This window comes from Bison bison, unplaced genomic scaffold, assembly GCF_000754665.1.
Source record: "Bison bison bison isolate TAMUID 2011002044 unplaced genomic scaffold, Bison_UMD1.0 scf7180017864038, whole genome shotgun sequence".
NCBI lineage: Eukaryota > Metazoa > Chordata > Mammalia > Artiodactyla > Bovidae > Bison > Bison bison.
The window spans coordinates 183,729-197,946 of NW_011494610.1; the positions used below are offsets into that span (position 1 = coordinate 183,729).

The 14,218-nt window shown below is 44.5% G+C and overlaps 1 protein-coding gene across 1 annotated transcript; it reads left to right on the plus strand.

Annotated features, from left to right (window-relative positions):
- Positions 1-1,429: 1,429 nt before the first annotated feature.
- Positions 1,430-11,971, plus strand: WFDC11 (WAP four-disulfide core domain 11). Its single transcript, XM_010835021.1, has 6 exons — positions 1,430-1,507; positions 3,457-3,509; positions 5,098-5,194; positions 9,742-9,892; positions 11,201-11,342; positions 11,864-11,971. The coding sequence occupies exons 2-6, from the start codon at positions 3,459-3,461 to the stop codon at positions 11,900-11,902; spliced, it is 480 nt and encodes a 159-aa protein (XP_010833323.1). The 5' UTR covers positions 1,430-1,507; positions 3,457-3,458; the 3' UTR covers positions 11,903-11,971.
- The last annotated feature ends 2,247 nt before the right edge of the window (positions 11,972-14,218 follow it).

Genomic DNA, 14,218 nt, shown 5'->3' on the forward strand with positions numbered 1-14,218 from the left:
GGGGAGGACCTGCTCGTGTGCGGCACCTCCTGGTCCTCAGGAGAACGTGCCTCGCCCAGAGCCACAAAGGGCCAAGTTCAACATGACATGCCATGAGGCTAGACCCTGGGGCACAGAAGGGGAGGCCCCCGAGAAGGACTCTTCTTAAACTTGGTCCAACCCCATCCCATCCTGCTCATCGTCCTTGAGAGGCTCAGGTCACTGTCTCTTTGCAACAAAGAAAGTGAATCCCAAGTGAGATGACATGTCCAAGGTCAAAGGAGAGGGAGAAATCGTGGTCTGCTTGGAGGAGGAGATTTCCTCTGTGCTCCCCTCTCTGCATCCCAGTGGGACGGTCCACGGGGAGTGAGTCCTGTGCTATCCCCACTCCAGCACCACCAACAGGCTGCCTGTGGAATGAGGCCTGGCTTCGATCCCTGAGACTCCAGGCCCTTCCTTTAACTGTGCGGTCCCAACCTTTCCTTATGGCCTCATCTTTCTTCTTTTTTTTAATCCAGAGGGAGGAACAGTTGGTTCAGGGTTATGTGACAGGATTAATTGGCACAGGATGCCTTGGGTCTTGCCCCTGATTTCATGGTGAGTCAGTAGAAATTCCTCCCTGGGGTCCAGAGTCCCTACTACTCTGTACAATCACCACTTCTCTGATGTGGTCCTGGGACTAAGTCCAGAGACCGGGCGAGTGTGTCCAGCTGGGATGTGGGGTCAATTGTGAGGAACTTGGGAGGGCAGACTCTGCTGGAGGCATGGATGTGGTGCTATGCTCCAGGCCAGTGGCTCCTGCTGAGCATCAGTGAAGGAGACACGCCATGCCTCCATCAGCCCAGAGCCTCTGACCCATCTCAGGAGCATCACAGGGCTTCTGGTACTGCAGGGTCTCCTCCACTTCTGCTAAAAGCTGTCTTTGGACAAGGGGCCTTAGGAAAGAGATCAGGATCCACTAGCAATTCAGACATCGTTGGAGGTAGTTGGGTGCTAAGGGCATGCTCTAAAGGAGCTCTTATGTGGTACTTCCTCAGATAACCTCACTCTGCAAGCGTTTTCCCAAGCTTGGCTATCCCCTCAAACACCGTGGGACAGACTATTAAGAGAGGCAAAATCACCTGCCAGGGGACCACATAGTGAATGGCCTCCCAAGTCCAAGCCCATCGTGTCCTACTCCATGGGTGTATCGGAGATACCAGGCTGACCTATTCCTTGCCACTGGTGGACACCGTGGGCCGTGAATTTTACTGGAAGCAGCTGTTCTTCTCCTTGTGGTAACTGGTGCCCTGACCCTCTCTGGACAGTCCACCCTGCTCTGGAGAACTCAGAGGCCACACCTAGAACGCTATGGCTAGGAGGAGTGCTTGCCCGGCTACCACTTCGTGTTCTATTTTTATTAGAATAAACAATGGCCTCTTTATTACCTAAAAGGGAGGAGTGGGGGGGTCCCTTGGAAGACCTTGAAATCTATGGAGACAAAGGAGGAAACAAGTGCAGAGTTTGCCATGATCTGGGTCTCCAAAAGGTCAAGTCCCTGCCTACAGAAAATCGCAGATCAGGACTGATCTGTTTGTGACAAACACATGGGCTCCTGGTTGCTATGCCTTATTCACTCATTCATTTATCTATTTGCCTGTCTGTCTCTCTCTATATTTATTTATTGCATGATTTGTTGTCCTCTCAAGTTCCAGTCTTCTAGCAAATTTTTACCTCTGGTTCCTATCAACCAAGATAATCGGAAGTAGCTTTCTCCCATGTACAGACCTAGCAATAGACCCTCAGTGTCTTACTTCAGGACTAATTCATCTCTTTGGGCTTTTGACTTCATAGTCTGAAGAGACTTTGATCCCTTGGTATTCCATGGAGCATCACGCCAGCTTCATCATACCTATGCCACTCTGCTCACTGGCCATAGAGAATGGAAATAGCAGGCACCCTAGATGCTTTAGCACTTGCATGACAGAGGGTGGGGCAATAGTCCAGACTGACAGAAGTCTGACACCTGACGATAGTCAGGACTTGCTCCGCTGGTAACATTTCCAGAGATCCAGTTGTCCAGGTGTATAGGAAAGACCCTGGGAGGCAGCAGACAAGCTGCTGCACCTTCTGCTGCCCACCGTGAAGAAAGACACAGTACGTGGTGGGGCTCTGCTTTGTTGTCGTCGTTTTGTTTTTTGGCCGTGACACACAGCTTGCAGGATCTTAGTTCCCTAACTAGGGCTGAACCCAGACCACAACAATCAAAGTACCGAGTCCTAACTATTGGACCACCAGGGAATTCCCTTGGTGGAGCTCTTTGGATTTTGGAGACAATAAAGGCCACTTTGGGGGCACTCTGCTCTTACCGACTTTCTGGGGGAACATAAGGTTGATAGTTTTTTAAAATAATTCACTAATTTTTATTTTCGGTTGCACTGGGTCTTCAGAGCCACACGTGGGCTTTCTCTAGTTGCAGCAACTGGGGCTACTCTTTGTTACTGTGCATGGGCTTCTCACTGCAGTGACTTCTCTTGTAGCAGAGCACTGGTTATAGGCACATGGGCTTCAGTGCTTGCAGCCTGCCAGCTCAGTAGTTGTGGCTCTTGGGCTCTAGAACAGCTTAATTGCTGCACAGCATGTGGAACCTTCCCAGACAGGAGATTGAACCCACATCCCCTACACTGGCAGGCGGATTCTCATCCACCGGACCACCAGGGAAGTCCAAGGCTGCTAGTTTTGAGTGGAATCCAAATTAAGGAATATTTCTGCAACAGGTCCAGGATATTTTGCAAGTTGCCTGCCCCTTGGGTCGTAGCCCCTAGTACATGCATTATACAAAGTGTCTGTGGTTGATTAAGATGCTGACTGGTCTCTTTGCAAGTTCCAGTAGGAGAATCAAAGAATGCACACTGTGTTGAGGTCAGACTTTCTCTTCTGTTGCCAGATGGTTTCCATTTTTGAAGCAGCTTTTTCCTTGCTAGCAAACCCTGGTAAAGACCCATGTCTAACCAGGGGACATCAAACCACTCTGCAACTGAAAGCTTCCATCGCAACTTGGGGGGTTTTCTGATCTATGAAGTCTCAAAATGGGGGGCAGTGCATAGAGGCGGTTCATTGTCAAATGGAAATGGCATAAATGAGACTGAGCTTGATCAGTTCCAGAGGAAATGAGTCACCTGTAAATCAGGTGTGTGGACTCTGAGGACCCACTGCCTTCCTCTCTAGCTTCATCCTTTCCCACGGCCTCTAAGTCTACCAGAGGCACTGCCCTTTCTGTGTCACCGCTGACACTCTGAGAAATGGCATCTTCCTGTGTTTGCCTACTTAGGGTTTCTTGTACTTGCACCTCTCTTTTTGATTTCTCAGAGTCCAGGGATCTGTTGTAGATGGCAGCCTGTTTCTCAGCGTTCCTCCATTTGCATTCAGACTTCCATTTTCTGAGGGTTATTTTATCTGTGTCCTGGCCTAAGCCCAGTGCCCCTACCTCATTTACAGGCATGCAGTCTCTGTGGTCTTCGTATGTCTCTGCTTCCTTGATGGCTCAGCAGGTAAAGAATCCGCCTGTGACACAAGAGACACAGGTTCAATCTCTGGGTCGGGAAGATCCCCTGGAGAAAGAGATGGCAACCTAGTCCAGTATTCTTGCTTGAAAAATCCCATCGACAGAGGATCCTGGTGGGCTACAGTCCATGGGGTCACAAAGGGTTGGACGTGACTGAGTGACCAGGCAGGCATGCACAAACATGGACTCCGATTTCTCTCCTAACAAACTGAAATTTGTAACATTCTCTATTTCCTCATTAGGCTGAGGCTTATGTGTGGAGTGATTTATTTGCTCCTTATTGATCGGTATGGATTTTCTAAAAACAGCTAAAACTAGATAGCCACAATCATGCTGTATCTATTTACTTGTTTACTTTCTTATTTATTTATTTATATCTTGCCCTTAAGAACTTCAAAGGAGTTGCTTAACTCCTCTATGTCTCAGTTTCTGCATCTGTAAAATAGGAATGATGGTACTAAACTCATAGGGTCATTGAGAGTACTAGCTAATACATGTTAAAGATCTGGTATTAAACTGGGTGATGCTTGACACTTCATTGGGTAACACTCTCATTTGTTGATTTAATTCAGACATTGGTTCTAAGTGCTTAACAGATAATCATTCAGGGAACCCTCACAATAACCCTATGAGGAAAGCACCGCTATTAATCCACTTTGTCAGTGAGGAAATTGATGCACGGAGAGGATTAGTGACTCACCAAAAGTAAATGGGAACTAGAATTTGAGTCCAGGTTAAGTCTGTGTTGTAAATCTCCGTATTAGGTGGCCTTTCCAAGCTCTCTTGGCAGAGCTCTGTTTTTTCAGTAGCTCAAAATCCACAGGACATTGTGCTCAGGTAGTGCTGCTGCTGCTGCTAAGTCGCTTCAGTCGTGTCCGACTCTGTGCAACCCCATAGACGGCAGCCCACTACGCTCCTCTGTCCCTGGGATTCTCCAGGCAAGAATACTGGAGTGGGTTGCCATTCCCTTCTCCAATGCATTAAAGTGAAAAGTGAAAGTGAAGTCACTCAGTCATGTCTGACTCTTAGCGACCCCGTGGACTGCACCCACCAGGCTCCTCCGTCCATGGGATTTTCCAGGCAGGAGTACTGGAGTGGGGTCAGTCATGTCTGACTCTTAGCGACCCCGTGGACTTCACCCACCAGGCTCCTCCGTCCATGGGATTTTCCAGGCAAGAGTACTGGAGTTGGGTGCCATTGCAGGTAGTGTTAGGCTGGTGCTAACCATGGAGAAGTTAACATAGAGATGGATAGGATGTTACAAAAGTCATCGCACACATGTTAGCAAAAAAGAGATATGCAGATCCTTCACTACCCTTACCATCACCCAGACAGCCAGGAAATGTGTGTGTTGAGGGAGGGAAGGCTCCTGCAGTTCTCCAGTGTTTGGCTTTTACCTGTATTACCTGCAGCACAAAGAGATTAAAAAAAAAAAAAGTACTCCTTGAGTACTTTTTATAGGAATTTAGGGACAATGTTCTATATGTACCCAACTTACTGGCAGAACTCTCAGATCTGCCACAACCAGAACCATGATTACATTCTGAACCTTCGAGCTCTGTTCTGCTCATCAGATTCCCCGTGTGCAAGGGCTCGGCAGTTCGCAGAGACCAGGAAGAAGAGCCATCAGTCATATAAATACCGGCACTTCCAGCTCCAACAACTTCAGAGGTAGGTGAGGGTCAGAATCTTGGGGCTGGAAATGTGAGCCTGAAAATGCTTTCATTTGTGGCTTGTGTCCAATTCATGCTCCCAGAAAGAAGTAATGGTCCTTGATGTTCAAATGGAGAAAGTGAGAGAAAGATGAGACAGATGGACGCCGACTCACCATGTATTGTCTACAATACACATGACACTATTGGCAACACATGGCCCATTGTGTGCTGTCTTCAGAGTAGTCTCAGGGAGAACGCATAACCTGCACCTAATCATGAAGACACTGCACACAAACCCCACATGAGGAATGTTATTTAAAAGAAAAAACTGTCTAGCATCGTCAAAAATTTCAACCTCATAAAAGATAAAGGAAGGGCATTCTTGGGTGAATTTACACAATGGGATACTGATGGTAGATTCGATAAAAAGATTTTAGAAATGTTCAATTTAATGAAGTTGTACTGTGATCACAGAAGAGAATGCTCCTATTGTTAGTACTCACTGAAGTATTATTCCTAAATAAGAACCATGATGTATCTACTTACCCTCAAATGGCTTAGGCATATATATATATATATATACACGCACACACATGTGAGAGAGAAAGCAATTGGGGTAAATTCTTAAAATACGTGAATCTGAGTAAATAGTATGTAGAAGTTCTTTGACTAGTCTTACTCTTGTAATTTTGAAATCATTTCCAAATAACAGTGTTTTAGAAGTTAAAGGCAACCCAGCTAACCATCTATGTGCCTCAATTTTTATTTTATTATTTTTAACAGATTTTTTTCATGTGGACCATTTTTAAAAGTCTTTTAATGAATTTGTTACAATATTGCTTCTTTTATTTATGTTTTGATTTTTTGGCTGCAAGGCCTGTGGGATCTAGCTCCACAACCAAGGACTGAATCCAAACCCCTTTGCACTGGAAGGCAAAGTCTGCCACTGGACTACCAGGGAAATCCCCCAAATTTTCTATATTTTCCTATTTTATAATTTGTAACATATGCCAAGAGGCTTAATTTTTTAATTTTTAAAACTTAAAACTTAAATTTTTTGCTAGTGCTTCATATAGTCAACGTTTGCTATGTGGATATATCATCCCCATATTGTTCAGTCACTCAGTCGTGTCAGACTCTGCAACCCCAAGGAAGCACACCAGGCTTTCTGGTCCTTCACCATCTCCCGGAGCTTGCTCAAACTCATGTCCATTGAGTCGGTGATGCCATCCAACCATCTCACCCTCTGTCGTCCCCTTCTCCTCCTGCCTTCGATCTTTCCCAGCATCAGGGTCTTTTCCAATGAGTCAGCTCTTCTCATCAGGTGGCCAAACTATTGAAGCTTCAACTTCAGCATCAGTCCTTCCAATGAATATTCTGGATTGATTTCCTTTAGGATTAACTGGTTTGATCTCTTTGGCAGTCCAAGGGACTCTCAAGAGTCTTCTTCAACACCACAGTTCAAAAGCATCAGTTTTTCCACACTCAGCCTTCTTTATGATCCAACCCTTACATCTATTTACTGGAAAAGCCATAGCTTTGACTATACGGACCTTTGATAGCAAAGTGACGTCTCTGCTTTTTAATATGCTATCTAAGTTTGTCATAGCTTTTCTTCCAAGGAGCAAGCATCTTTTAATTTCATGGCTGCAGTCACCATCTGCAGTGATTTTGGAGCCCAAAAATAATACATCCAGGGAAACTGAGTCTTTGAGAAATTAGGTGGTTAGCCAAACACATAGCTTATATTAAACTAGGCATGTTGGGGTTGGGAATTCACAGGAATTTGAATATCTGACTCCAGAAAGTCACAGGAATTTACTGTCTATGCCACACTGACAGTTTTCAGTGTGGTGTCAAGTGGGAGAGAATTTCCCTCCTATTGATAAGACAGGATGTATATCCTGTTGGTAAAATAAACCAATTTTTAAATAATTAAACATTTTAGAGTTATGTGTCTCTGCTGCTGCTGCTGCTAAGTCACTTCAGTCGTGTCCGACCCTGTGTGACCCCATAGACGGCAGCCCACCAGGCTCCCCCATCCCTGGGATTCTCCAGGCAAGAACACTGGAGTGGGTTGCCATTTCCTTCCCCAATGCATGAAAGTGAAAAATGAAAGGGAAGTTGCTGTCGTGTCCGACTCTTAGCGACCCCATCTAGGTTCCTTTTATATGTCTAACTCTTTAAGGCTATGAGAAACCACAGCCATTATTGATAAAATTAAATTGTACTTAAAAAAATTTTGAAGTATGGTTGCTTTACAATGTTGTGTTAGTTTCTTCTGTTCAGCAAAGTAAATCAGCTCTCTCTCTATATATATATATACACATATAGCTTTTTTTCCATTTAGGACCTTTAGGTCACCACAGAGCATGGAGTAGAGTTCCTTGTGCTATACAGTAGGTTCTCATTAGCCATCTGCGTTATGCATGTATACATGTATCTGTATATACATTTGTACATTTATCAATCCCAATCTCCCAGTTCATTCTACCTCTCTTTTCTTTTATTTTTTAAAAATACTTCTTCAAATTCTCTTCCCATTGTTGCATAATATTGAGCAGAGTTCCCTGTGCTATACAGTAGGTCCTTGTTGGTTATCAGTTTTAATTTTTAAAAATTAAAAAAAAATCTTTGGCCATGGCATGAGGCATGTGGGGCATACGGGATCTTAGTTCCCTAGGGATCCAACCTGTGCCCCTCTGCATTGGAATTGAGGGATCTTAAACACAGGACCCCCAGGGAAGTCCTTCCACTTTAAATATAGCAGTGTGTACCTGTTAATCCCAAACTCCTAGCTATCACTCCAGACCGCCCTCCTTCCTGATAACCATAAGTTCCTTCTCTAAATCTGTGAGTCTGTTTTTGAGAATAAACTAATCTTAAAACAGGAAAAACTGGCACCAACCCCACCTAGGGTTTGAGATAGGCAGTATCCTTTGTCCAAGGATCTCCACATTTACAAATGCATTTAACCGAATTTCAGTTGCAAGGAGGTTTCCAAAGACATTTTTCCCCCTGAAGAAAGAGAAGTCACAAATTTTCAGATGTCTTATGATCCATGGGAAAATATTAATAATCTGTGTTACTGGTACACATATCATTAATATTCACTGGGAATGTTACTAGTAATATGTTGAAAGTCTTGTCCTTTGTCCCATTTAAATATATCCAGAAGAGCTACTTCATTTCTTGGTTCTATATGAGAGCTTGGGTATAGAACTAGACTTTTCTAGTCACTGCTTAAATTTAAAATATAATAGTATATTATATGCTAAAATATATTATTCATAATATAATAAATTTAGAAAAAAGTCTAAGCCCAGGCACAGTTGAAACACTAAGCTTGAATTAAAACGGTTGTTCCCTCCACACCTAGAAAGAGAATGGTCAGTTTCCTTGCTCTTTCCTCTCCTCCTGCAGGTAGCTAAGAGCCATTTGGAGGTGGCTTTATCTAGCATGAATAGATAACGGGGTCAGGACAGCTCCGCTGGCAGGCAGTGTTGCGCTCTTGAACTTTGTACCTTCTGGATTTGGTACTGCTTCAAATTGACTCTGTCATGGGTGGTTTCATGGCTTGAGTTCTCCCCCACCCAAATGATGGAAGTTGCTCACTTGTGGTTGTCTTGATCTGGCTGAATCCATCTCTTTACCAGCTGGTTTATTGTGATATCTTTCCCTGACCACTTACTTCCTTTTTTTTTCTTTTAAAAAATATTCTATGTATTTATTTGGCGTTGGGTCTCAGTGGCAGCACGCTCATCTTTTGTTGCAGTTTATGGGCTCCCTAGTTGTGCTGTGTGAGTTAGTTTCCTGACCAAGGATCAAACCCAAGTTCCCTGCATTGGAAGGCAGATTCCTAACCACTGGACCACCAGGGAAGCCTCTGAGTCATTTTTTTAATCAAGGGAAAATAACACACACTTGCAAAACAATAAAAATAAAAAAGGTTTTCCTGCAAAAGGAAGGCATGAAGCTTGTCTTAAGTGCTAAATTTGAATTATCATTATTTTAAAGATGTATTCATCTATTTTGCTGCACTCGGTCTTTGTTGCTCTGTGCTGGCTCTCTCTAGTGGCGGTGTGCGGACTTCTCATTGTGGTGGCTTCTCTTGTCGTGGAGCACTTGCTCTAGGCACACAGACTTCAGCAGTTGCGGCACTCAAGCTCTAGAGTGGTGGCTCAGTAGTTGTGGTGCATGGGCTTCATTGCCCTGCAGCATGTGGGATCTTCCTGGAGCAGGAATCGAACCCACGTCCCCTGTGTTGGCAGGCAGATTCGTAACCACTGGACTACCAGAAATCCCTTGAGTTATTTTTTAATCAAGGGAAGATAGCACATCAAAAAAAAGCAGGGGGGCTGGGGCGGGTTCCTGCAAAAGGAAGGCATGAAACTTGAGATGGAGAGATATCTGTTAGCAAAGTCAACATCCAGAATTGGTTTGTACCTGTGGTTGGGTGGTGGAGGTCAAGGAAGAATAATTAGAGGACAGAGTGTAAAGAAATTTCATGAGAATTTTCCTCTTGCTTCCCAGCTCTCTTTATTTGTGTCTTTTGATCTCTAGAAGCAACTGCAAAGGAAAGAACTCCTGACAACACCTATTCAGACGTATATATGGTCAACATCATGAAGTTCTGGACACCTCTCCTCATGATGTTCCTCTGTATGGTACTACTGTCTGTGCTGGGAGCAGTGAAGGAAAGATATAGCAGCAGGTGATGAGCCTGGATTGAGGATCAAAAGGGCATGAAGGGGCTGTGCTTATTTCTGGACAAATGAAGAAGTATCGTGCCTGATACATCTGACCCAGGACTCACTTCCCTGGATCACCTGTTGGAGCATTAGTGTATAGATACTTTTCTATAGACAGAGATCCAAGAAATTCACAAGCTGAGATCCTTCAGTGTTTCTTCTTCCAACCTTAAAAGTATCAATGAGTATCTGTCAGCTTTTAGATACATTCCATAAATTATAAGGATATAATATTTTCCCGTGTCAGGCTATCTTGGAGGAGATGGGGCACCAGTAGAGAGCTACCATATTTTCCCATTCTTCCAGAAGCTCTGTGTCCTAACTGTGTGCATGTTGATGATTACCAAATGATACCAATATCATTTCATGATATATACCCTTAATTTAGCGATAGGATATTTCAGAAGTCCAATGCAATGGAATGACTGCTTGAGTTAAAGCCAACCCATTGGTAGGATAGTTCAGAATGTAAAAATATGGAAAAGAGACATGAGATGGGTCTTTAGTGGAGCAATGTTGGGGGCCATATGATGAGAAAATGAAATCAATGGAGGGGGCCAAGAAAATGAGATGAGAGAGAGAATTTGGAGAGGGGCTGAATTACTTTATTTTTTTTAATAGGATGATTTTTTTTTTTCCTCTAGATGTGGCATGCAGATTTAGTTGCCCTGAAGCATGTAGGATCTTAGTTCCCCAATCAGGGATCAAATCCATGTCCCCTGCATTGGAAGGCGGATTCTTAACCACTGGATCACCAGAGAAGTCCTGAGGCTGAGTTACATTAAAGGCAGGGTCAGCAAGGAGGGGAAGAAAGTGAGGCAATCTATTCCTTACTTTCCCTGGTCTAGTTTCCCATGCTGTGAAATAGGTGTGATAACGAGGGTAGAGGTTATCTCAGACTCTGAGATCCCCCGTTATAAAGATGTAACTTTTATAGGAGGGCAGATGAATGCTGGGAGTATACGGAGTCTTATCTCTAGGATGTTCAAAGAGGACCCAGAAGTCTGCAACACTATAGGACTTGGGGAGCAGAGAAGTCTAAGAGTTTAGTAAAGATGCAATGGGGTCAGTGAAAATACAATGAGGAGGCTAAGGAAGGGGATTTTCTTAGAAGATAGGTACTTTAGTGGGGACTTGGGGCCAGGATTCTAGGAGGGGCCCCTAGAGGGGCCCTCTAGCTTAACATAAGCTGTTAAGCTTATGAAGGACTTCTCTTCCCACACTTGTCTATACGGCCCCACCAATGTCTTACCATCTCATCTCATTTTCAGGAGGGAATTGCTCCTTCAGGAGTGCTGGGGACAGCCAACCATCCGAGAATGTAACAACAAGTGTTCTAGAAATTTTAGATGTGTAAAAATAAATCACACATGCTGCTGGACCTACTGTGGAAACATCTGCTGGGAAAATACAGTGAGTTTGGAGATGCACGCTTGGGTGTGTGTCATCACTGATTCCTCAGATGCTGTTATCCCTAAACAGAGGGCTGAGGTCCTAAATCCTAGGCACAAACGTAGCAGAAGACCATGTCCACTAAACCTGGAAGCCAATTCACTGGCAAATAGACCAAGATACCAGCTTGGGGCACCTTGTTTCTTTCGATATATAATCAATGCCTGTGATGTCTTCATTCTATATTTCAACAGCTTGGTGTTTTTTTTTTTTGTTTTTTCATCCAGATTTCTAGCCATAGCATCCACAGTCAGACTTTACCATGAACCATCTTAGCTTACCCAGATCCCATATTTCTACCTGTATCTATTCAGTGAACTAATACCATCCCCTCCTCCAAATCAGAAGTGGACAATTCCTGTTGTTACATGAAGTATTCTTGTTTCAAGATCTGGTAAAGATGAATAATATTAAGCTTGGGAATGAATTCTTGCTTCCCAGATTTCCAGAGCCTCTAAGCATCTAACCTTTTTCTCTTGCAGCTAATCACTGAAGAAGCTAAAAGCCTAGCCTCCCACTGAAACACCAGTTCATTCTCACTGAGGGCTGGGAAGGAGTAAATCCTTGGCTAATAAACTCACCTGCCAGCAGTGGTCCTTGACTTTTTTTCCACTCCATTCCACTACCCTTGAATGCCATTATTACACTCCCTTCTATTGTCATAGTGTGTATGTAAGTTTCCAACTCTCGCTTCCAAATCTTGCTTCCCCATTTGATTACCTTAGAACTAATAGGCTAAATCATGGACTTCAAAAAAAGAAGTTTATTTCTCGCATGCCATTTTAATGTGGGTAACTGGCAAGCAGCCCTTTCTTTCCATTTTTCAGACAGCAGGTCTCCGGTGAATTTGTTTTCACAGGGTATGGGTAAACAGTTCTAAAACTATTTTACAGCTATGAAAGATTGAACAGGTAAGTAACTGGTAGATAAGAGCCAGGTTTCTGTGAGAGAAGTTAGAAATAAGCAAAAGGAAAATGCTAGAATGAACCCTGGGTTACTGGATTAAAATCAGAGATATCAATATGAACTCACGCTCAGCTATATATATATATAGGGTTGGTCAAAAAGTCCACTTGGGTTTCCTGTAAGATGTTATGGACAAACCCGAATGAACTTTTTGGTCAACCTTATATATACACACACAGGGGCTTCCCTGGTGGCTCAGTGGTAAAGAACTTGCCTGCCAATGCAGGAGACATGGATTTGATCCCTGAGTTGGAAAGATCTCCTGGAGAAGAAAATGACAACCCACTCCAGTATTCTTGCCTGGAGAATCCCAGGGACAGAGGAACCTGGTGGGTTACAGTAGATATGGTCTCAAAGAGTCAGACACAACTGAAGGGACCCAGCATGCATGCACGCATACTCCTAGATAATGTTATTTTGGACTTATGAACATCTCCTTCTGGAAAGAAAATCTTCCTGGAATGGTTCAAGGAACCAATATATTTGGGCTGATGGGCATTTCTTAGTAGTAAATCTTGCACCCAGCACCTAACCCCAACATCTGCATTCCATATATCTTCCTGGAGCTTCTTACTTAGGCATTCTGCGTCTAGTTATGACACAGACAGCTAGAGACACAGGATGGAATACACTTGCTGATGAAGGCATCAGTATTAATCCTCCTGTGAACACTGGGGGCAGTCAGTGGGAGCAGGTGGGAGTTGACCACCATCATGATGTACGAGATGAGGAGGATACTTCTAGGGTCCTTTCATATGCTTGACATAGAGAAGAGCAGGGGACGAGAACAAGTCATGCTAAAGTCATTGCAACCATGAGGCGATGGGTTGGCTCAAAACAGATCAGCTCTGATTTGCAGTTCTCTGCAGGCTGGGACTTGACCTTTTGGAGACCCAAATCAAAGCAGAGTATGCATTTGTTTCTTCCTTTGCCTCCATAAATTTCAAGGTCTTCCAAGGGACCCCCACTCCTTCTTTTTGTGTAATAAAGAGGCACTCAATTATTTCAATAAAACCAGAACACGCACTGGTGTCCAGGCAAGCACTCCTAACCATAACATTCCAGGGATAGCCTCTGAGTTCTCTAGGGCAGGGTAGACTGTGGAAAGGAAAAGGTCAGCCTGGCACCTATGATCATGATCTCTTTCCTAAGGCCCCCTTGTCTGAGGGCAGCTCTTAGCAGAAGAGGAGACCCTGCAGTACCAGAAGCCCTGTGATGCTCCTGAGATGGGTCAGAGGCTCTAGGCTGATGGAGGCATGGCGTGTCTCCTTCACTGATGCTCAGCAGGAGCCACTGGCCAGGAGCATAGCACCACATCCCCACCTCCAGCAGGGTCTGCCCTCCCAAGTTCTTCACAATTGACCCCACGTCCCAGCTGGACACACTCGCCCGGTCTCTGGACTTAGTCCCAGGACCACATCAGAGAAGTGGTGATTGTACAGAGTAGTAGGGACTCTGGACCCCAGGGAGGAATTTCTACTGACTCACCATGAAATCAGGGGCAAGACCCAAGGCATCCTGTGCCAATTAATCCTGTCACATCACCCTGAACCAACTGTTCCTCCCTCTGGATTAAAAAAAAGAAGAAAGATGAGGCCATAAGGAAAGGTTGGGACCGCACAGTTAAAGGAAGGGCCTGGAGTCCCAGGGATCACAGCCAGGCCTCATTCCACAAGCAGCCTGTTGGTGGTGCTGGAGTGGGGATAGCACAGGACTCACTCCCCGTGGACCGTCCCACTGGGATGCAGAGAGGGGAGCACAGAGGAAACCTCCTCCTCCAAGCAGACCACAACTTCTCCCTCTCCTTTGACCTTGGACATGTCATCTCACTTGGGATTCACTTTCTTTGTTGCAAAGAGACAGTGACCTGA

What these genes read in the sequence shown, in the direction of transcription:
- WFDC11 (XM_010835021.1), top strand. Translation starts at nt 3,459, where the DNA reads ATGCAGTCTCTGTGGTCTTCGTATGTCTCTGCTTCCTTGATGGCTCAG. An exon ending in CAGCTCCAACAACTTCAGAG is followed by an intron (nt 5,195 to 9,741) that starts GTAGGTGAGGGT and finishes TTTGATCTCTAG; the next exon opens with AAGCAACTGCAAAGGAAAGA. An exon ending in ACATCTGCTGGGAAAATACA is followed by an intron (nt 11,343 to 11,863) that starts GTGAGTTTGGAG and finishes TTTCTCTTGCAG; the next exon opens with CTAATCACTGAAGAAGCTAA.